The sequence below is a fragment of the Vulpes vulpes genome, chromosome 14 (genome assembly GCF_048418805.1).
Source record: "Vulpes vulpes isolate BD-2025 chromosome 14, VulVul3, whole genome shotgun sequence".
Lineage (NCBI taxonomy): Eukaryota > Metazoa > Chordata > Mammalia > Carnivora > Canidae > Vulpes > Vulpes vulpes.
This window is the reverse complement of record NC_132793.1, coordinates 105776499-105800311: the sequence shown is the minus strand read 5'-3', so window position 1 is coordinate 105800311 and position 23813 is coordinate 105776499. Positions and strand designations below refer to the sequence as shown.

At 48.6% G+C, this 23813-nt stretch overlaps 1 protein-coding gene across 4 annotated transcripts in view; it reads left to right on the top strand.

Moving 5' to 3' along the window:
• The window catches only part of MINAR1 (membrane integral NOTCH2 associated receptor 1), a 31882-nt gene that overhangs the window by 3204 nt on the left and 4865 nt on the right, over positions 1-23813 (top strand). For 2 of the 4 annotated variants that reach the window (XR_011997135.1, XR_011997134.1), the window contains exons 2-4: positions 16358-18708; positions 20183-20437; positions 20776-20841. Coding sequence is in view for 2 of the 4 variants with exons in the window: in XM_026000056.2 (XP_025855841.1) it covers positions 16408-18708; positions 20183-20437 (2556 nt within the window). In the remaining 2 variants the exon portion in view is untranslated. The remainder of the gene's footprint in view (positions 1-16357; positions 18709-20182; positions 20438-20775; positions 20842-23813) is intronic. The other 2 variants (XM_026000056.2, XM_072737492.1) reach the window with 1 other exon arrangement.

Here is a 23813-nt window from a genome sequence, read left to right as displayed (position 1 = left end):
GGATCCGCTGGCCCGGGAGAAGGAAGGGGGAGGCTCTGCTCTCTGCTCCAGATCCCTTTGCAAATCTGTTGCTAAAGCCCCACTGATTAGCTTTTCCCACTGACATTGGGACGGTAGTTTTGGAACCTTACCTGCAGACTCCGTGTTCATTGAAATTAAAAAAAAGAAGAAGAAGAAAGAAGAAAAAGAACACACACCGTAGAGTTTGGAGACGAGCAGAGGCAGTGAGGGGCCAGCCTCAGGCATGCTCCTAACTCATCCTATGACGTTGATGAGTTACTTAACTTTCCTGCATGTTAATATGCATGAAATGAGAGCACATCGGATCTTTTTAAAATTAAATATTCTATGACAATTGAGTGTGCGAAACAGACTAAAGAGTGGGGAGCAGCCTACTCACTCTGGGTGTGACTTCTCAGGCACCCTTCCGGAACCCCTAACGGCTCCACAGGACACAGTTTGAGAATCACTGGAAGGCTTCTCTCTAGAACATGGCATATTTTCTCTCTGTCTGTTGGAAACAAAATACTGTGGTTACCTCATTCTGTATTATAAATGTTTCCCTGGCACCGATCCTTCTCCACAGCTAGCTGTGTCCCCGGAGGAGCCTCACTGTTGCTGCCCTAAATCTCCTGGGTCTGGCCCTGTGCCCAGCAGGTGAGTAGGGTGCTTAGTAGGGACTTGCTGGATGAATGAGGAAAGGAGTTATTCTGAGGGAACAGTGACTGGTAGTCGGGCTCTGCTACCGTGTGAATCTTAGGAAGGCAGGGGCTTTGATTTATCTGTTGCTGTGTCTCCAGCATCTAGGACACTGACTGGCTCATTGTAAGAAAAACTTAACGTGGTTAGAGCTGTTAACTGGGCTTTTGAGAATTCTAATGTGGGGAGTGGGGTCATCCACACACTGGCAGTTCCTGGACACCTGGGTTCGGTTCACTTCTGACTTAATCTCCTTGAGACAGCATCAGATTCCACGGCTTACGGGCTCAGTCCTACAGACGGTCCCCACCCCATCCCCGCTTGACACACCAGCCAGGAGCCCTGGGTTGTTACCTGTGCTTCAGATTGGTTGCTGACCACACAGCGGAGGTCCCAACCGCCTCCTCCTTAGGCTCAATTAATTTGCTAGAATGGCTCACAGAAACAGTTAACGTTCACCAGTTTATTAAAAGATATTAATCAATAGCCAGGTGAAGAGAGATGCAGGGCAAGGTCCCAAGCAAAAGAACTACAGTCCTTTTAGAGCTAGGGGCCCAGCCTGGTGGAACATGGAGATATTCTGGTTCCTCGAACATGGAAGCAGTCTGAAAAGGGGCCAGAAAGCTCTCCTCTTGGGGTTTTATGGAGGCTTCATGACATGGTCACCATTGACTACATCAGTGGCCATTGACTCAAGCTCCAGCCGCTCTTCCCTCTTGGAGATTGGGGATAGGACTGGAAGTCCCAACTCTTGAAATTAGGCGATTGGTCCTCCTGGAAACCAGCCCCAGCCCTTGGGTAGGATCCAAAAGTCACCTTCCTCAAAGATAAGACGCCCATTTCACCCTTATGGCTCTGAAGCATTGTCAGGGTCTATGGATGAAGGCCCAACATATTTGAGAAGTTTATATTTCGATTACCTGAAGGACCAAATACATATATATTTTTAAATGATTACATTGCACCTAGGAACGGGATTTCTACAAGAGGTAATAAGCAATATATGTACGGCTATTCTGTTCATAAATGTTCGGACACCTTCTCCTTCTGGGCACACATAGGATTGCATTTTCCAGCTTCCGTGAAGTTAACCATGTCTGTGTGCCTTGCTTGGCTAGAGAGATGTGCATGGGAGCTTTCAGACGTATAAGATGTTTCACCATGGTCTCCTTTCCCTCTGCTCCACTGGTAGTGAAAGCTCTAGAGGCTGGCCGCTCCCTCGGTCTGAGTCCTGGATCACAGATGACATGGGGTGCAGACCCTAGCTTACTCACACAGGATGTGTTAGAGTCCCTGGAGTCTGGGGACTGTGAATCCCCGCAGCAGGACCTGCCCATCGCGACAGGGGCAGTGCATACAGGGCTCAGGATAAGGCTGGCCTTGGTTTGGAACCCATCGGGAAGGCCCATGGCTACTGAGACAGGGCTTCAGGGGGGATCAGCACTGGGGTGTGGCCACTGCATGAGGATGTTGTCATCATTAGCTGGGTGGAGAGCTCGTTTGGGGATATACCCAGGTCACTGTTTTTGAGAAGGACCATGACAGCCCAGAGCCTGGTGAACCGGCCATGACACACTGGCTCCATAGTTTGCGGGGAAGAAAGTGAATCTGGTAAATGTGTTCACAGACCAGGGAGATTAGGAGTCATAATAAAAAGAAGCTGTGTCGTGACCTTGGAATCCAAGCTAAGAGAGCCTGTGGAAGGAACTGAAGGGCCAGTGTTGTGTGGCTGTGACCTGTGACGTGTCATCTGCTGGCCCAGCGGGCTACACACATGTGCACATGTGTCATCAAAGCATTGAGAGTGGATCTGTTGGACGTGCTCATAGGTGAAGTTGCTAGAGCTCTGCGTGTGAGTTCTGCATGCCCCTAGCCAGCAGGAGCTTCTGAGCGGCCTTCCCACCAGTATGGCCAGCAGGCACAGTGCTGAGCACCCAGCGTCCCCTTTGCCTGGACTGTCCTCTGCGCTTTCCATTCACCTTCTGTTCCCGGGAGCAGTCATGACCCCGTGGCTGATGGGCAGCGGCTACCATGTGGAGCCTCTGTGAACACGAGAATTTCAAAACAGGAAAGCCTCCTGCAGGAAGCTAAACGTGCAAGCTTTATGGGTCCTTGAGGGGACTTCCATAAAGAGCTGAGAACACAAGCCCGAGAGGTCAACAGACCAGTGGGGGCTGATGGGTGTCCCATGAGCACGAGGGGCTATGACTGTCACGGAAGCCCGCAGGGAGTTGGCAGTGCCGAGAAGCCAAGAAGAGCACGGAGCTGGGGGGAGTGGGGAGACCTTCCTCAGCGTGGTGGCTGGGGGGCAGTGTGTGGGCAGTAAGTGGGCAGTGAGTGCGGTGGACAGTGGGTGGACAGTGGGTAGGCAGAGAGTGGGTGTGAGTGGGCATAAATAAAGACTGGGTGTGGGCAGTGGTCTGTGGGCTCCTCCTCTCTGTCCCCATCGCCACGGGAGCTCGCAATGTGCTGTATTGACAGCTGTCTGCTGCTGGTCTGTCCTCACTGAGCTGGGAGACTGTGGAAGGATGGGACTGCACCCTTCTTGGTGTCATCCTGTGACTAGCATCGTGTCTGGCCTAGGCCTGGTATGTCTGTGCATACCATCGGGTGAGGGAGGGAATGAGGTCCTGCTGATCTCTGCAGGGGTGTGGAAAGCCTGACCCTGCAGCAGCCACAGGAAGGAAGAGAAGACCACGATTCAGTACCCCCACAGCCTGGGTCTGAGTCTACCACATGGTGTGGGCACTGAAAAGATCCTCAGAGCTCGGCTGAGGGAGGGGACGGTGTTCTGCACGCCACCATAAGGAAGCTCTCCTTGAGAAGTGCAGAGCCAGTAGGGAATTATTTAAAGAAGAACCACGGGTCGTGGCACCACGGTGTGACTCGTCCAGAATCCCCAAGCAGCTGCCCACCATCCCAGAGCCTCTCGGGGATCTTCATGAATATAGATTTCCAGGCTTTGCCCAGGGCTGCCCAATAGGAATGTCTGGGCTGAGCACCAAGCCTCCGTTTACCCCACATTTTACACCTGCTGTGGCGAGTTGCCTAGAGGGGAGGAGGACCTGAGTTTGAGCTGACCTTCTGAGTCACAGGATGGAGCTTGCAGCCGAGTCTCATCAACGGAAAGGATGCAGTTGCTGCAGCCGGTCATGGATGGCTGGTTGGAGGAACCGGGATGGAGGAGCCACCTGCAGATCCTGGGAAAGCTGCCCCGATGTGTGACCAACAACCCCTTAGGGAGGGGAGAAGCTACCTTCTTCTGGCAGGGGGTGGAGGGCACTGCAGGTACCAGCTCCGAAGGTCGGGGCTGTCGTGGGCTCCAGGAATGAGGAGCGGGATGAGGCAGCATGGCCAGCCACATTTCCCAGATTTTAGGACGTGTTTCAGGATTGCTGCCCGGGACAGTCCTTGTTCACACCACCAGCAATTCTTGTTCTCCTCGGTCGCCCATCAGTAGCCAGTTCCCACTGATGGGCAGGGCCTACCAAGTCGTATTTTATCAACTAGGGCAAAGCATTCGCCCTCTGGGAAGGATGTCGTGCTTCCAGTTACATCTGTACATGTGAGAAAATGTGTGTGTGTGTGTGTGTGTGGGTGGGTGAGCTTTCCTTCCGTCCGGGGGCTCTGGTGCCCGGGGATTCCGTTCCCCAGGGGGAGGAACCCGTGGCAGGCTCAGGAAGGAACTTCCCCAAAGCGGCCTGGGGCCTGCGGCCTGCGGCCAGGCCCCAGCCCCTCAGGCTTCATTAGGGTACCCGGCGGCAGAAGGGACTTTGCAGACCTGCATAAGTTAAGGACCTTGCGAAGGGAATTGTCCTGGCCATGGCCATCTGGGTGGCCACTGCCCTCAAGCGGGCAGGAGAAGGCAGAGGAGTCGCAGAGGGAGCCGTGCGGGGAGGCAGACCCACGGCGTAGCTTCATCTGACTTCTGGAGAATCCACACGATCTTCACCATGGCCCGTGTTTCTTGAATCCTAGAATCTACCCTCTTGAAACTCAAGCCGCGGAGCCCAGTTTGTGAAACACAACAGCAAAAGTTCAACACGGTCTCAAGAGCCCATCAGGCACAGGAGTCACAGAGCCATATACCTAGTTGTCAGGAGGCCACACGCGGGATCGGGGATGCACGTTTACATTTATCGCAGGTGTGAAAACAGCTAACACAAATTAACACAAAGTATAGGGAGTTTGTGCAGGGGAGGACGGAAAAACTTTCCCGGGTAAAAAGTGAACCAAGGGATTCTTGTACTGCTATGCAACATTTTGGCTTCCCTGGCATCACCTCCCCCCACCCCCCACCCCCGAAAATGCTGTCTATATGTCTCCATTCTGCCGCCATCATCTGGTCCAGGGCCTCACCCGTCCTGGGAAGTCAAAGAGGGGAGGCTGGTCTGGGGATGATTTCAGGCAGAGAAAGGGGAAGTTAAGGGACCTCCTACTTGTTACTAATATTTTGCCCTAAAATGAGACACGAGTGATGCCTGAGCATTAGGAAGGTATTCTTGGAGACATTTTGATAAAGTAATCATTTTGGAGCTAAATAGTATGTGAGAGGTAATATACTAGTACATAATATTTCTTAACATACCATATCTTATAAAATGCCTCCGTGACCGGCCAAACATGCCACTTATGCTTCTGCCCCAAGGCCTTTGCACTAGCTGTTCCCTCCGCCTTGGACACTTGGTTTTCTCCTCATGGAAAAAAGGTAGGCACCTGGTTTATTCTATATATATGCAGGGACTTCATTCAAATGCAGTTTTCCCCTGAGCACTTCTTTGACCATTGTATTTAAAATTGTGACTTCCATCTGCCCTATTCTTTCTGTGTTTTCCTCTCTTTTTCTCCATAGCACTTTGCATCTCTACTGTACTATATGTTTTGCTTGTTTATTTTGCTTATCTCCCCACCTAGAATATAAGTTTACTAGGGGAGTTTTGTTTTATTTTGGTTTGCTCTGTATCCCGCTGTATTTCTACCAGCTAAAATAGTGCCTGGCACATACCAGTTACAAAATAAAGATCTGTTGAATGAAAAAAAAATGGATTTCTCATTTGACCCTTTTAGTGATCCCAGGAGCAGGAAGTGATGCCTTCCTTTTCTAGAAGAGAAAACCAAAGGTCATAGGTGATAATTTACTCCCCAATTTAGGTTGCTGGGATCTGCCTAAAATTTTTTCCTCTTTATTTTTCATTAGAAACTCAGTTATTCAGAACATTTGAGTCATACAGACCTGAGACAAAAAGAGGGGAAAAAAAGCACCCAGGGACAATTATTATGAGTTTTGGTATATAGAGATGTATACATATAAACAATTGCATATCATATTACAATGTGCCATTTAGTAGCATGCTTTTTTACTTAAGAAGATGTCATTAATATTTAACATGTCAATAAATATACTTTTGCAACATGATTTATTAATGTGCTGCATGGTATTTCAGCACATTAATGTGATACGCTGAAATCACGACCAGTTTTTGGATACAAAGGTTATCACAAAGATGATATTTTATTCTTATAAGCAGCATTGAGGAGAATGTATCTGTAGCATTTTTCTTTTTACATGTATCTGATGATTTCGTTTAGAGAAATACCTAGAAGTATAGATTTGTTTTATTTAAAAATAGGTATGTTTTCATTTTAGGTTTTAAGTTTCATTTTAAATTTTACTGCTGATTGCTTCCTGTAACAGTCACACAGGTGTGTACCTCTCCAGTGATACATGGGGATGCCTTCTTTCCCATAGCCATTCCCCCCGCCCCCCATAGTGGTATGAGCCTTCTTAACCATTTCCAATCCATCAGGCAAAAAGCCCACATCTTGTAGTGCCTCCCCACCTCATAAATCATTTCAAATACTTTCTTTAGATTTATAAATAATAAGGTAGTCAAATTGTTGTGTTAGTTTGCTTTACTTATTATGACATGCATTATTTTCTTTGCTTTTCTTTCTTTGTAGATTGACTTTTTTTTTTCTTTTGGACTGCTCCTTCTTTCCTGTTAGTATTTAGAGATTTAAGTAAGATGCCAAAAGCTTCTTCATTTGGGTTTGTTTGTTATGTTTTTTTCAATTTTCATGATGTTTATTGGCATTGGAAGTAGTCATTTCCATTCATCCAAACTGATCAGTCTTTTTCTCCATGATTTCAACTTCTGGAATCTTGTATGGAAGATGCTTACATGACCTGCCATTATCTAAATCCTGACAAAAATTTCCTTCTTTTTATTTTTTCCATAACTTCCTTTTGTGTATGGCAAGGACTGAGAGCTAACTTAATTTTTTTACCTGCTGGTTAACCAGTTATTCCAATAATAATTATTGGTGCATTTATGTTCTACTGAATAAAGCAGTGTTTTCTCATGGACTCGAAAGGCTTCCTTTGTCATATAGTCAGTCCTGCTGCTTCTTGTCTTTCTATTCTCCATTGATTTATCCATCAAATTATAATTATAGGAGCTTTGCACTAAGTTTCAATATTTGGCTATCCAAATTGATTGCCATTTTGACCAGAGCATCTAACTAAGTATCTTAAAGCAGATAACTTTTTAGTGTTCCCTCCAGCACACAGGACCTCTCTCTCACCATAAAAATGCAAAATCAATGAATATGAATAACAGCAAAACACAGTCTTGTCGATTTTCTTAGTTACTCACCTTTATAGCCTTATTTATAAAAATTTTCTTTTGGCGGTGCCTGGGTGGCTCCATCAGTTGAGTGTCCAACTCTTGATCTCAGCTCAAATCTTTTTTTTATTAAAGATTTTATTTATCCATGAGAGACACACAGAGAGAGACAGAGACATAGGCAGAGGGAGAAGCAGGCTCCCTGCGGGGAGCCCGGTGTGGGACCTGATCCCAGGACCCCAGGATCATGCCCTGAGCTGAAGGCAGATGCTCAACCATTGAGCCGCCCAGATGTCCCTCAGTTCAAGTCTTGATCTCAGAGTCTTGAGTTCAAGCCTCACATTGAGCTCCACGCTGGGTGTGGAGCCTACTTACAAAAATACCTTTTTTTTCCTTTTGTTTCCATTTTTGACAGGTTTAAGTGGGAACTTGTTTTTCTAGGTTTTAAAACATACTTTACCTTTAAATCAGTACATATTTTTAAAAGTGCATAGCAGAACTGAAAGTAACCTAAGAGATGTCCATCTACCACTGAGATTAAATAGGAGTTCACATTTGATCATTTTTGCTTCCATGACTTTTTTTTTTTTAAAGAAAAACTATGTGAAAGTTCATGTTCCACTTGCCACTCCTTGTACTTTCATCACCTGCTCTTCACCCCAATGGTGAGAGGGAGGTTTCCCTTCCCTCCTAGGGCTATGTGGATGCCCATGCACCAAACACCTGATGTTGGATAGATTATATTGACAATGGTTTATTAATCATGTATTCATGGCCCAGAGGAGGAGGAAATGGGGCACACAGGGTATAAACTTGGATCTGTGGGAAGTAGGTGATATAGTGACAAGATGGTGAAGTGACCCCTGGATCCTTGGGAGGCTTGATTGACTTGTTTGAATAATTCCATGGCTGGCAAGTTACCAACACCTGCTACGCAGGGACAGGTAGGAGCATGCTTGATCTCCTTGAGAAGGAGGGATGTTGGGCTGGGGACTTTCTGGACAGGAGCAGAGTGTGGAGGTCATGTGAGACCCTCTGGTTTCACCAGATGTCAAGGTGGCATGTAATGCTGGGTCTTACACCACATCTTCCTTCCTCCTCTCTCTTTCTCTAAAGGAAACCATGATCCCAAACCAGACATATTTCATTTCCATAGATGTTTTCACACTTTCTGTTTTATATAAACATTCTAAAACAATTTTTTTCAAATTACATCAATGATATGACACATTCATTTGTAAGTCTCCTTTCCACACATTTTTGTGTTTTTGAAGCTCATCCTTTAATTTACTACAAATAAATTCATTCACAATAGCTGCTGTATAATATCAATTATATGATAAACCCATGTTTATCTCTTTCCCCACTGTACTTACTATTAAAAAGTATTTTGAATGAGCAGTTTTGCTGCCTTATGAACCCATGTGAATGTTTATCTTGATGTATAACTAAAGGGGGATTTGGAAGGCAATAGGATTTGCTTATCTTGACCTTTATCTGTATAGTCAAACTGCTTACTCTTTGCCAGGCACTCATACATATAACTCAACCATGTAAGGTTGATACTGTTATCATCCCCATTTTCAGATGAGGAAACTGAGACACAGAGACTAATAATGCTTAAGTCACCCAGCTCATAAGTGGAAGAGCTTGGATTTAAATTTGGGCAATTTGTCTCTAGAGTTTCTGATATTTAACTATTGTACCATTCTGCCTGAAACAAATACCAACTGTATTTTGATTTGGTTTTGGCTTATATGTCTTATTTCATCCTTATACATTCAACCTTCCTGTGAAAGCATGTTTAGGTATATTTCTCATAGGTGGCATTTGGCTGCAAGTTTTTTTTTTTTTTTTTTTAAGATCCAATTTGAGAGTCACAGTTTTTTAATTGGTAAATTTAGCCTGTTTACATTTATTGTGATTTGATGTATTTGGATATATTTCTGTCATCTTGTGAGTTTTACTTATCTTACTTTGTCATTGCTTCTTTATTTGATTTCTGACCTTCTATTAATTTACTGAGTTTTTATTTACTCTGTTTTTTTTACACTAGTTTAGAAGTTCTACATTAAGTTCTGTAATTTATTCCTGTTCTATTGATGGTTATCCATAAATGTTTTCTAATATACATTTTTGAATTAACATCTATATTTAACATATTTTTCCTCCTCTGGAGAATACCAGGTAATGCTTAAGGAGTTTTAACCCTGATCATACCCCTGCTTCCATCTTGGCTCTAAAAGTAGTCATTACTATGCTTTTATACAGTTAATATGTGTTTAGAATTAGCTATATGTTTACTACTTTTTTCTGGATTTTCTTTTTTTTTTCTGAAGGAGCTTCTTTAGTAGTTTTTACAGTGAGGAAAATGTTTCTGCAGTTTTAATTTTTTTTATGAATAGTAGTTTTTCTGGTGTTAGAACTATAAGCTATAGGTCATTTTTCCTTAGCACTTCAAGAATTTTGTGTCTATGTCTTCTAGTTTTTCTTTTTCTTTTTAACTTTAAAAGGGCCAAGAATTCTGGACATCTGTTCATGGAATACACATAATGTGGATTTCATAAATAGACCTCAGCTTATCAAAAAGATGCCCCAAATTACCATCTCATCTTTATATAACAGAAGAGTTCCTTTTAAAATGTATTTTATTTTATTATTTTTAAAGACATTTAATTATTTCAGAGAAAGAGTGAGCATGAGAATGTGAGAGGGAAGGGCAGAGGGAAAAGGAGAGAGAATCCTAAGCAAACTCTGTGCTGAACACAGAGCCAGACATGGGGTTTGGTCTCACGACCCTGAGATCATGACCTGAACTGAAACTATGAGTTGGGTGCTTAACTGACTGCACCACCCAGGTGCCCTAGTCCCTTTTTCTCTATTCTTGAAGAAATTTATGTTTAGGTTTATTCTTTTCTCAGTAATTCATTCCCTTCCCCCACTGCCTCAGCCATTTTAAGGCTTTCTGTCTCCTTCTGGTATGCTTCAGTTTCCATGTGGTATGCTTTGCTGTTTAGGGCTGAGTTTATTTTTTATAGGTCTTCTTGTGGTTTCTCTTTGAATTTGAGGATTTGTGTTTTCAATTCTTGAATAATTCTAGACATTGTTATTTTGATTATTGGCTTTACACTATTCTCTTATCTTTCCTGGAATTCTTGTTAGGCATTTGTTAAGACTTCTCCTGCTCTATCTCTTTTGAACCTGATTTCATATTAAAATATTTGTATTTCTTGTGTTTTCAATTCTTGAATAATTCTAGACATTGTTATTTTGATTATTGGCTTTACACTATTCTCTTATCTTTCCTGGAATTCTTGTTAGGCATTTGTTAAGACTTCTCCTGCTCTATCTCTTTTGAACCTGATTTCATATTAAAATATTTGTATTTCTCTATGCTGCATGTTTATAGATTCCCTTAGATTTGTCTTCCAGTTCTCTCTTTTTGTTGTTGCTTATGCTAGTATGTTATTTGATCTATTGTGATTTTTATTTCAAAGGCTATTTTTAATTTCTAGGAGTACTATTTGGTTCTTTTCCAGGTCCCTGTGTTCTTTTTTCACAATATCTTTTATTTGGATTCCCCAAAAATTTAGATATCTTTGCTTATTTAAAATATACTTACAGCTTTTTTTAAGATTGCTATTCCATTTTGCAAAGTCCTTAAGATTGCTATTCTACTTTGTGAAATTATTAAAGTCCTAATGGTCCTGATTATTTTATGTCTGCTGACTCTTACTCATTGTGAATACTCCCTCTTGTGTGCTGTAGTTTTTTCAAATATTATCCTGTGTTAGTGTGTGTGGCTTCTTATCTCTTCAGGGCACCGTCAATTGTCCGGAGCTGTCTTGCACTTGTTTTGCTTGCATCCAGGGATATCACCAGCATGGAACCAATATAGTATTAATTTCTTAGCTTGAGAGTTCTTGAACCCTGTGGCAACATAAATTTTGGTCCCAGAGCATTTAAGGCATTGCCTTGATTTGCATTTTAAGGAATAACCTTTTACTTTATCTAACATAGAGGCTGACAAGTTTCCTTGTTTCCTGAGCTCATGAGCAGTTTTTTTTTCTCTATTTTGTATTTTCATGCAGAGTTAGAGAATAGTCCTTCAGGGGTCCCAGCTCCAGGCAAACATCCATGTTCCCACTCGCCATGTGGTGGAGAACTCTTCTATCCTAACTCAGTGGGAACCACCTGCCCCATCTTCCCCACAGCAGCCACGTGACCAGTGCTCCTGCTCGTCCTGTGATTTTCAATCCTTTCTCTGTTTCTGGCACATTTACCTGGCTCTTTCCCAAACCTAGCTGCACATGTTTTTTTTTTTTTTTTTTCTTTTAAGTATGTTTTACCCAGCATTTCTAGGTGTTCACAATAGAAGGTTTTTCACATTTTCTAAGCTTGCCTTCTCACCAGACCTGGAAATTGCTTCATAATGACCTGACTTCTTAGTCAAGGGCTTTGCACCAGGGTTGAGCTCAGGGTAGGACATGCATCTGGGCAAGTGGAAGTGTAGCCCCTTCCAACTCCTTGCTGCCCTCTCTAGCAGATTTTGTGGTGAAGAGCTGCCTCCGGGAAAGAAAGCGGTCTCCCTTCAGCTTAACATTTTCACAAGGAAATGTGAAATTTCCTGACCACACGTTTCAGATTCCTCACTTCATGCCTCCCTTTTACAGCTTCCCTGAATCCACGGCTGCATTGAATCACAGCAGCAAACACCATCCTGGAAACAAACAACATCCAGAGGCACAAGCAAGCCAACACTCAGGCAGGAATCACACAGACACTGCAGGGTAACTGTTCTGTAGTGTGCTGTCCATGCTCGTGAAGTAAGGGCACCGTGGCCACATTCCACTGCTGCCCGCCATTTTGGCTTCTGAAGATCAATATATGAGGGCGTGTGGGAAAACCTGAATGAGAACACGTCATCACTGCCTTTTGCTAATCTGATTGAAGGTTTATATCATTCATTTTCACCAGCTTTGAGGGTTGCTGGCAGAAGGGAAGATGAAAGCTTTAAGGCAGGTTGGTGGAAATGAAGTCCAGAGAGCTTCCTGCGGCAACTCTGTGAGCTGTGGCCCAGGAGCATATTTCCCTTTTTTCTGCTCTGTTTTGGTTAACATCAGATGTCAGCACTCTGAGCTCTTAAAAATGCATAAAGCTATGGAAAGGTGGATGTTCATTTTAGCCTTATGGACCAGACAGCAACACTTGTCATGGCCAGAGAAGGACGTGAGAAAGGCATGCAGTGCTGTGAGGGGGTGAGACAACATCAGGCATCTGGGTCCCACCCTTCCCAGAGCCACATCTGTTGTGTGGTGGCAACAGCCTTGGGTGGGAGTGGAAAGAGCCTAGAGCAGGTGGTGCGACTCATGGTGTTCTAGCAGAGACAGCATGGGTCCGCCTGTGCATCCTGGGGGCTCAGTGCTCACCCCAACCCTCAGGCCTGGTGTTCTCAGCTCCCACTGCCTACAGAGTCAAGTCCAGATGCCACCCAGTCACCCAACACTCGCCTGTCCAAATCCCCTGCTGGTGCAGGTCCACCCCCGTTTCTCCATCCTCACCAAACAAACTCCACTCCACCTGCCCCTTTGGGCCTCCTGCCCTCTGCCTGGAACCCCTGCTCTGTCCCCTTCCCTCTGACACAGCCTCTGCGTCAGTCTTTGGGGCCAACAGAGAAGTAAGGAGGAAAGAGCCTAGGTGAGTGGTGTGAGTATGAATGTGAGTGTGTACACACATCTGAGTGACTGTGTCCGTGTGTTTCCGTGTGTTTTTTTCCTTAAACAGACTGAAGAGTGGTGGTGCCTCCCTCTCCAGGCTGTGGTGTACGTTTCATGTAGGCCCCAGTGCGTAGCAGGTGCTCAGGCCATAGTGGCCCCCCACCTGCCCCATTTACTGCAGCCGCGGTGGTGATGCTTCTCCCCATCCTGCGCGCCTTCCATAACATCCTCAGCCCTGGGCTCCTAACCTGACTGTGGCCCCCAGATGACTCACTTTGCCTTGAAGGGGCTGTCACCCCTCCCAGAGCCTCAGTCTCCCCATCTGTGAAATGGGAGTGGCCTCCTCACACCATAGAGCTGCCTGTGTGGTCAAGTGAGGTAGCCCGCCTGTGACAGCACGTGGCAGTGAGACCTTGTCACTCGGTTACAGTACCTTGCAGCCTGCTTCTCAGCTGAGCACCCTGTTTCTCCCGATTCCTCCCTGGTTTCCTCTGGCGTACTGTAGGATGTTGCATGGGGTTCCCCCATAAGGATCCATGTCATACACATGCAGGTGCCACGCATACATCCATGCGCCCCCTCGGATGGGGCAGGTGCCCATCCCTGGCCATTCATCTGCCCCCAGAGTTCAGTTCTAATAGAAAGTGAGTCAGGTTTCTATTCTATTCCAGATCACTTGCGATTCCTTCATTCACTCCAGGAGACACTGGGCCTTGATTTCCAGATGCTATTTCTGACCTGAGATAAGGAAGTTTTTAGCTAGTGAAGAGGAATAGAAAGTCCTCACAGGAAGCAGAGTCGGGCTCTTCTGGGCACTGCATGGGGGTCATCAGCCTTCCACTTCACTTCTCACTGCTCCCCGTTGCTGCCTCCTACCCCTCAAGGTCAGAGTGACCCCGTTCTCGGTGGTCAGGGCAATTGCAGACGTGACAGTGATCTCATGAGGCTGTCGTGAGAGTCAACACGCAGTCGAGTATGAGGAGTACAGCTTGCCCTTCCCTCCTTACATTCATGCTCTCTCTGCTCTGGTTTCTTTGCCTGCTTATCTTCCTGACACTCAAGTCCAGTGGGTTGTACCCACTTTAACAGGACATCCCAACACCCAGTACATTCATGGGACGAATGTGGGGTCGGGCAGGACTGGGCATGCTGCTGGGGAGAAGCAGGCTTCTCAGGGACTGGCTCTGGGTGGGGACGGGACCCCTCAAGGCCTTTGTGTCTTCCAGAGGAGGACATCCAAACCGTGGTCTCCACGTGTCCCTGAAGACACATGTGGGTGAGCACATGCAGGAGCCCAGGAGCCCTCGAAATCTAACCCAGAGAAAACACACTGCTGCCCTACGAAATGGGTCCGCCATGTGGGCTGAGCCAACCCCAGCATCAGTAGGTCACCAAGCAGGCATGAGCAGGGAGGTGGCGCCCTGGGCTTCCGTGTCTCCTGGTGAATCTCAGACCCAGTCCTCATTTATCCATGGGCTCCTCTTGCTTGTGTGATATTTTGTGGAACGTTTGGTCTAACTTTTTCCATTCAGGATGGGTTGATGTAGCTGCTCCTTGTATTTCGAAGTAAGGCTTATTATTAGTACCGTGTGTGGATTATAAATAGCACATGTCAGAATTGTAGAAAGGGTGGGAAATTGTAAAGAAAACATAACATTACCCATAATGCATGAGGACACAGCGTGAACAGGAAGAGGCATGAGGGAACTTTCCAGGGCACTGGCAACGTTCTGGATCTTTCCGGGGGTTTTGGTGACTGCACAGGCATGCGCATGTATCAAAGCTTCCGCAAACACACAACTAAGATTTGCACATGTAGATCTGATATTCAAAGAAAAACTGTAAGCAGTTACTGCACTTGGGTTAATGATATGAATGATGAAACGTTCAGGGGGATTGTTCAGACATCTGCAATTGACTTCGAAGTGCATGAAAAAAAAATAAGAGGGCTTGATGAAGACTCGATGGATAGGTATGTGAAGAGCCAAATCAGTAAAATGTTAGCGGTAGAATCCAGATGGCGGACATATGAGTATTTGCTATAAAATTCTTTCAACTTTGCTGTATGTTTGAAAATCTGCGTCATAAAATACTGAGGGACAAAGATGATTATTAAGGAAAAATCCATATTTACTATCCAGACATGAGCACTGATAATATCGTAGTGTGCAATATTTTCTTTAATCTTCATTTCCAAGAACATCTAACTTTCTATAATTAAGACCTTCTTACATAAAAAGATTTATTTCCATTTTTTCACTAAGTTTTGTAGCATAGTTGTTTTTTTTTTTGTCATACAGAGTCTTCAGTGTTTAATTTTTAAATGAATGTATAATTTACATGCAGTGAAACTCACACATTGTTCCACGAGTTTTGACAGATGCATACAGTCAGGGAAGCACCCTCTGCTGACTCACACCCAGACCTTGAGGCCACAGATGTTTCCAGAACGTCATTAAAGTGGCATCCTACCACACGTAGCCTGTGACTGGCTTCTCTCACTCAAGCACAATGCCTGTGAGCTCCATCCACATCATTGCGTGTACCACCAGTTTGGTCCTTTAAAAAAAAAAACTATTGGGGCACCTGGGTGGCTCAGTGGTTGTGCATCTGCCTTTGGCTCAAGTCATGATCCCAGGGTCCTGCATCCAGCTTCCTGCAGGGAGCCTACTTCTCCCTCTGCCTGTGTCTCTGCTTCTCTCTCTGTGTCTCTCATGAATAAATAAATAAAATTTTTTTTAAAAGAGATTTTATTTATTTGAGAGAGAGAGAGAGAGAGAGCTGGTGGGGGGCAGGGGTAGAGAGAGAGAGAAAATCCCGAGCAAACTCCCCTCTCAGTGTGGAGCCTGACATGAGACTCGATCTCACAACCCAGAGGTCATGACCTGAGCAGAAACCAAGAGCCAGACGCCTAACCGACTATGCCACCCAGGCACCCCAATTTTGTTCCTTTTTATTGATGTAATATTCCATCAATCAGAATGCATATTAGTGTGATTTTAATGCTTGTGAAAAGTCTGTATGCCAGAACATGTTTTATTTATGTATTCTTTGGCTATTCCGATACTTAAGATGTTTTATTTTTTCACTATTATAAATGCCATCACAGCACACTTCTTTATATATAAATCATTGTCATCAATTCCTGGGAAGGGAATGACAAAGTCGTACATTATAAATACTTTCAAAGCTGATAAGACATTTTTGAACTAAGAAGCTTTTCCTTGCATGTCCTTATGTGGTTGGTGACGCATGTGGCTTACAACTCCCCCGGTGCTTATGACCTCCCTCCACTTTTTGGTGTTGTCACTGTAGAACAGGCTGGAAGACTCCACATCGGCAGCGAGCCTCTGACGTCCTAAGTCATGGAGACCAACCAGGACACGTCCCTCTTCTTGATGAAGATCTTGGAGGAGCTGGACAGCAAGCAAAACACGGTTTCCTACCAGGATCTGTGCAAGTCCCTGTGTGCCCGCTTCGACCTCTCGCAGCTCGCCAAACTGAGAAGTGTGCTCTTCTACACGGCCTGTCTCGACCCCAACTTCCCAGCCACGCTGTTCAAAGACAAGATGAAATGCACCGTCAACAACCAGCAGTCCAAGAAGATTATGGTGGCAGCAGACATCGTGACAATATTTAACCTGATCCAAATGAATGGAGGCGCCGCCAAGGAGAAGCTGCCCAGTGGGCGGCAGAAGGTGCGCAAGAAGGAGACATCGTTCGAGTCGTGCAGGTCGGACACGGAGGTCTGCGCCGCGGCCGAGTGTGAGCCCCTGAACTGTGAGCTGAGCGAGACCTTCCACCGGGGCTACCCCGCCCGGCGATCGTCCCAGGGACGCAAAGTGGACCGCAAGGACTGCCCACAGTTCCTGCCCGCCTCCGAGCCCAACTTCCTGCTGGGTGTCAGCAAGGAGCTGAAGAGCCGTGCGGCCTCCCTGGACCGGCTGCAGGCCCTGGCCCCCTACTCCGTCGCCAGCCCCCAGCCCTGTGAGATGCAGAGGACCTACTTCCCCATGAACATTGAGAACGAGTCCATTTCGGATCAGGACTCCCTGCCCATCGGCCAGGGCATCAAGGAGACCTTCATTGCCAACGAGGAGCCATTTGTGGTCCAGTCCTGTGTCCAGAAAAGGAATATCTTTAAAGAGGATTTTCACAACCTGATGACTGTGTCCCCCACGTTGGTTGGCCCTGCTAACAAGGCCGAGGCTGAGCGCGGGGAGCCCCAGCGTCAGAAGGAGTCCCACAAGACTCCCTTCTTCAACCACAGCTTTGAAATGCCCTACAACAGCCAGTACCTGAATCCCGTCTACTCGCCGGTGCCTGACAAGAGGCGAGCAAAGCATGAAAGCTTGGATGACCTTCAAGCCTCCACGTACTTTGGGCCCACGCCAGTGATGGGGCCCCAGGAAGCCAGGCGCTGTCCCGGGAGGCCGGGCAAGCAGACCCCCTGGCCGGTCAAAAGCTGGAGCCTGAATACTGAAGAAGTCCCTGACTTTGAACGATCCTTTTTCAATAGAAATCCTTCTGAGGAGAAGCTGCGCTACCCAAATTCCAGCAGCCAGAGCCCCAACTTCCCAACCCCAGACAGGCGCCCCACTTACCTGGCGCCAAAGGACCCACAGCAGCCGATCCTGCCCGTTGGCTACGTGGCAAAACCAAATGGGCTCAAATCTAAAGAGATGTCGTCACCCGTCGATCTAGAGAAGCATGAGCCGGTCAAGAAGTTCAAAGAGAAGAGCGTCAGCTGCACCAGCGGGCAGCTCAGCTCTGACACCAGCAGCGTGGGCACCCAGACGGAGCAGCACGTGCTGGAGCCCCAGAAGTGCAAAGACCTGTGCACCTCGGGGCAGAGCAAGTACGGCGACAGGCACACCAGAAAGCTGTCAGACGATGACTCGGAAATCATCAGCGATGACATTAGTGACATTTTCCGATTTCTGGATGACATGAGTATCAGCGGCTCCACAGGGGTGATGCAGTCTTCCTGCTACAACAGCACAGGGTCCTTATCTCAGGTCCATAAGTCGGATGGTGACAGTTCCCCCGAGCGCCACCTGACCAAAATTGCCAATGGGCTCTCCAGCGGCAAAGGAGAGAAGGGCAACCGGCCAGAAAACAGCCACCCCTCGGAAGAGGAGCTGAAGACCAGTGTGTGCAGGCTGGTGCTCAGGATCGGCGAGATCGAACGGAAGCTTGAGTCGCTGTCGGGAGTCCGCGAGGAAATCTCCCAGGTCCTGGGCAAGCTAAATAAGCTGGATCAGAAAATGCAGCAGCCCGAGAAGGTGAGCGTGCAGATCGACCTGAATTCCCTGACGAGCGAGGCGCCCTCCGACGACAGTGCCTCTCCGCGGTTGTTCCGCGCACACAGCGGCCCCCGGGGCCCCAAGCTGGAGAATGCGGCCGACTGGTACTGCTCAGATGCCAGCGGGAGCAACAGCGAGAGCCTTCGCGTCAAGGCCCTGAAGAAGAGCCTCTTCCCCAGGCCGTCCTCCAGGTCCCTGACCGAGGAGAATAGCGCCACGGAATCCAAGATCGCCAGCACCTCCAACTCGCCCAGAGACTGGCGCACCATCACCTACGCCAGCCGTGCGGGCCTCAGTGAGGAGGACGGCAAGGACAGAGGCCCTGGGGAGAGTAAGGACTGGCATCGCAAGTCTAAAGAGGTAATGTCACCCATGCCTGCCACCCTGGGCACTCCAGCCCTCACAGTCCTGGTGCATGTCCTGGCCCTGAGTGTCCCGGGAGTCAGGAGAGAGGCCTTCCCTCCAGGTGTGGCAGGCTGTCCGTGTTAGAGCATGGAGGGCGGAAGGCAGCGTGTCTGTCCCGCCAGCTCCAAGGAGCACGTCCCGTCAGCTAGACACGGGAGAAAGCGGGGTTGGGATATGGAATGGGTAGTGGAGGCCAGATTCTCCTAGAACGGGGGGTGTAGTGGAGCGGCGGGCGTTGCCAAGGATGACTTCCTGTTCCTTCTGGAACTGCAGGGTTCAGGCAGAGGAAATGGGTCCGGGCACCTCCAGGCACGTGGGCTCGGGTGTCCCCTCCCTGTGTTGTGTGGATTCATGGGGCTCTTCTTTATAGGTTCGAGTTTTTCCATGGTGAGATGGGTAGATGACTAGTAAGAAAAGCAAGACCAATAAGGAGATCGGTCCCAGCATGGCTGCCCGAGTACAGCAGTTCCCCAGATGGCCCTGTCCTTTGCTCTGTCACTGTTGTGTGTCACCCTTGTGTGCTGGGCTATTTTCGTGCTAGTTTGAGTGTGTTTGCATCTCCCAGTCTGTCCAGGGCAAGCACACGCACAGGTGCTCCTATCCCTCGTCCCCTCATTCCCTGCAGCTGGGGGACCTGTGTCAGTGGCATCTGGGGCCACTCTTCATCCCTGGGTTACCGTGATGCAGTTTTCAGGTGCTGCTTTCCTCAGCCCCTCCCCTGATTCTGAAGGTCGGGGGAAGGACCAGAGGGTCCAGCATCAGAGAGGGAGTGACAGTGGTGCGGGCTTGCAGACACATGGAGTTGCGGGGGGATGCTGGGTTCCCTAGAGGGGGTCGAGAAGGAGAAGCTTGGAAAACTGGCCCTCAGCAGGTTTGCAGTGTCCAAAGTGAGGGAAAAGAGTAAATAAAAGAGGTGATATTTTTTCTGATCTCAAGCAACCATGTGGTATCTGTGCTGGCGGCTGTTCTATCCTTCTGCAGCCGCGTACTGCACGTGGTGTTGGCAGGAAGCGGGTGTGATAGGGGCTGGTCCCCGTGCAGGTGCACGTTCGCACACACCTGCACGGCGGCTCACCAGGCATTCACGCAGACTGTCCCTCCTCCCTCCCTCTGCTCTCAGTCCTGGTTTCCCCTCTTCTGTGTCAGGAGTGCGGCTTCCTGGGGTTGGTGGTAGTGAGGGGGGGCCAGGGCTTGGCACCAGAGCGTTAGCTCCAGGCAGTGGTGTAACCGTTACCGGCTGTGCCCAGAGACCACTCCTGCCACAGGCATACTTGGTATCTGGGTGAATGAGTGCACCCCACTAGCTCTGGCCGCATCCCGCCAGCTGGCTGGCCGCAGGGCTGGGGATGTACACCCGAGGCCGCCCCACTGTGCTGTGAAATCCTAGTCTCTCTGCAGCCTTTCTGGACTTCTCTGTGCCTCTCTGCAGGCAGACAGACAGTACGACATCCCCCCCCAGCACCGACTGCCCAAGCAGCCCAAAGACAGCTTCCTGGTGGAGCAGGTGTTCAGCCCGCACCCCTACCCGGCATCCCTCAAAGCCCACATGAAGAACAACCCTCTGTACACGGACATGCGGCTGACGGAGCTGGCCGAGGTGAAGCGGGGCCAGCCCTCCTGGACCATTGAGGAGTACACGAGGAACGCGGGCGACAAGGGCAAGCTGACCGCCCTGGACCTGCAGGTGAGTGTCTCGCTGTCCCGGGGAGGGGGGCGGCGGGGGGAGCCCAGCCATGCCCCGGCCGACACAGGAAGGACCTCAGGTGGCCTAGTCCAGCCTGCTCCCTCGCCCTTCAGCGCCCCGGGCCCCCTGAACTTTGTAAGCCACAGAGCAGAGATTTTTAAAGAGGGGAACGTTATTTTGCTTATATGTTTGTAAACGATTGATTATTTACTTTGGCCACCCGATTTGCTAACAGCGTGTTTAAGACTCTGTACCAAGTGCAGATTCTCGCATTTGCTCACGAGACCTGAGCTCAACCGTTTAATGAGATACAAGCTGATTTCTCCTTCCATACGTAGCACGTGGGATAAGCATATTTGTGGGAGCCAAGCTATGGACTATGTTTCCATACGGAGCAGTCCCAGGTAAGAGCCACCCCCGGGAGCTCTGTGAATGCAGTCGTGGCCGGAGGGCATGTTTTCTGTTCACCACACGCGGGGCTGGGGTTCGGTCACACGTGTATGCGGGTGGGCAGCTCCACCTGGTCCCCTTCGTGTGGCGCCTGTGTCTCTGCATCACCGCGGAAGCCCAGGCGGCAGCCTGTCCCTACCTGCAGGATCAGCTCTGTGGGCAGCGGGGCCATAGCCTCCACGGTGCCAGTGCTACATGTCCCAGAATGAGCGTGTCACTTAGAGGCCGTGGGAGAGATGCCAGCGGGGCTGTGTGGGCCTGAAGCAGAGTGGCTGAGGTGGAGGCGAGGGCACGGTGTGGCGGGAAGAGGCTCCTTTGCTGTGGGACCCAGAACGTTCATGCCCCTGCTTGGGCATCCATCCCCTCACCTGTTTGGTGGGCACACTCACTATCTGCCTCGCAGAATCATTGTGACGGGTCTGAAAATAAGGTATTTAAAGTATCAGCATGAAGTGGGCCATAACAAGGATTGTAGGGGCTGGTTACATGATGCTAAGATAGTTGAACTCCTCAGGGGCTTGCACAGCAGGCTGTGAGCGCAAGGCACATGGACGATTACAGTCTCCTCCAGCTTCCAAACAAGGGACCGAAGAGCTCCGTACTGGCCTGGGGTTGGACACGTCCAGATTCGATCTGGACCCAACCCACAGCCTGTGTTCTTCCTCCCATGTTGCCTTTCCTATTGGCGAGAGTGTCCGAGAGCCTCGTGTCCCCACCATGACTGCAATGACATTTGTTTGTATTGGGCCCTAAGTGATAGCAACGAGGGGAGGGGGTGGCTCTGGCCAGATCCTCCTAGTGGGGTTCGTAGTGGCGGCCACTTATGTACCGCATGCCGTGTCCCCTGTGTGTGTGTGGCAGGCCACTTTCTGTCCTCGCCCTGCTATCCAGACTGCGATGGACTCCCCTGCAGGTGGGCGGTGGACGGCTTGGCCATAGGCGCCAGTCACACCGTTCTCGGCGGGTATCAGGCCCTGAGGTGTGAGAGGCTCCGCTAGTGCGTGACCTTGAAAGGCACAGATTAATTGAGTGAGTCATAGATTGAGAAACATCTCTATAGAGTGTGGGCAATGGAGGCTGCACATAGGCACATGTGACATTGCTGTGCCAGTGTTTATAGAGACAAAATTATAAGAAATAAGAGTAGATCTTCACATTAGAGTGTTCTGGATGACGTCACTTAGAAATGCAAAGAGCCACATCTCCAGCTGCACAAAACAGGAGGGAATGTGGCTTGCACGGCCTGACGAGGATGTTTGCTGCAGAGCCAGGCCGACGTCGGGAGCCTGAGGAAGGCAGCGCAGGTGGCCTGAGAGGCTCTGGTGGTGTCAGAGCAGCGTGAGCACCTGGATGGTCTCCATGGGGTCCCCTTGTGTGCAGATGTGCATTCCCTGTCAGTGGGGCCCTCCTGAGTGTGTTTTCACTGCCAGAGTCTGGCAGGCCTGGTGACAACAAGGTACCCTCCCCTGGTCCCTGGAAACCTTGGGATCACTGCTCTACTTGCTGTCATTAGAGCTTGTGCTTACTGAAAAATTAAAATATTAAAATTAGTTTATTTCGCAGGCTGACCCCCAGCCCATGAAGTATACGTATATGGAAAGATACCGATTTCCTGTTTGAGCTGGAGGGAACAAGACACCTGATGTGTGCTGTATGCGTGGCTTGCCTCCTTGGCACAGTCGGGAAGATGAGGTGGTTGGTGCAGCCCACGCGTGGCCAGAGCTTGTCTTGAAGGTCCAGGGCAGGGAGGGTAGCTGTCCACCTTCCGCCTGGACCCAGCCCCTTTGGGTGGTCCTCCACCACTGCACACCAGTCTCCCAGCCAGATATGACCATCCTGGGTCTGTCTGTCCTGTCTAGTGTCTGTGAATTTGCTGAAAGGCTTTTGTGGCCACAGCCACACACTCCAGGTACCCACAGAGAGCAGAGCTTTGGTGGGGAGGGAGCTCTGGCTCGAGTGTACAGACAGTCATTGGTCCACACAGTGGGAGTGAACAGCTCAGGGAGGCTGCAGCTCCTGGGACTCTAGTGGAGGACACTGTAGGGGGGCTCTTGCATAGATGGAGCATCCTGACTTTAGGACTTTACATGACCCGGGGAGTCCTGTTCTCATGATGGATGTGAGGGTGGCCAGCGTGACTTTGCATCCTGCAGATGATAAGAGCCCATAAACGTTCTGTCTCAGTGAGGAAGGGGCCTGGGAGAGTCCCATCCTTGTCATTATGCAGTGTGGCATAGAATATACCAGAACAGGGGTTGTAAAGGTAGATGGTGACCAATCTAGGCCTCAAGGCCTCTCCGGTGTCTGTCACAGCTGCTTAACTCCACCATGGCTACTTGAAAGCAGCTCCCAAAGATCTGTGAATGGCTGGGTATGGCTGTGATTTGAGAGAGACTTATTTTGGACGGCAAGATTTATAATTTCCTATAACGTTAACATAACATGAAATAATCTTCTTTGATTTTGGCAACCATTTAACAATGTAGGGGCCATTCTCAGCTGGTGGGCTCTTCACAGGCATATGGTAGACTGGACATGGGACGATCAGGGAGGGGGCTGTTATTGTGCGGTGGGCAGGGTGAGAGCCCAGGGACCAGTACCAGTGACAGGACATTGTCACCCTGGGATCCGAGGCAGAGGGAAGGGAGCTGTTTCTGAAACTCACTGAGACCCACAGTTCTGCAGCAGGTGCCTGGTGGGAACTGAGAATTCATTGTCTGCTGACCGGGCCCACTTGGGTGGGTCCCTGGGGCCAGGCTCCTGGGACACGGAACAAGGCAGGAAAGGACAGAGGGTGCATCTGTGAAGGGCAGGTGACAGTGACATGGGTTAGATTCACCAGTATTCTCCCAACAATACAGTACAACTCAGTTTTTTAAAAGTTTTTGAAGGATTTGTTTTGTGATCTTGTGTATGTGAAACAGAC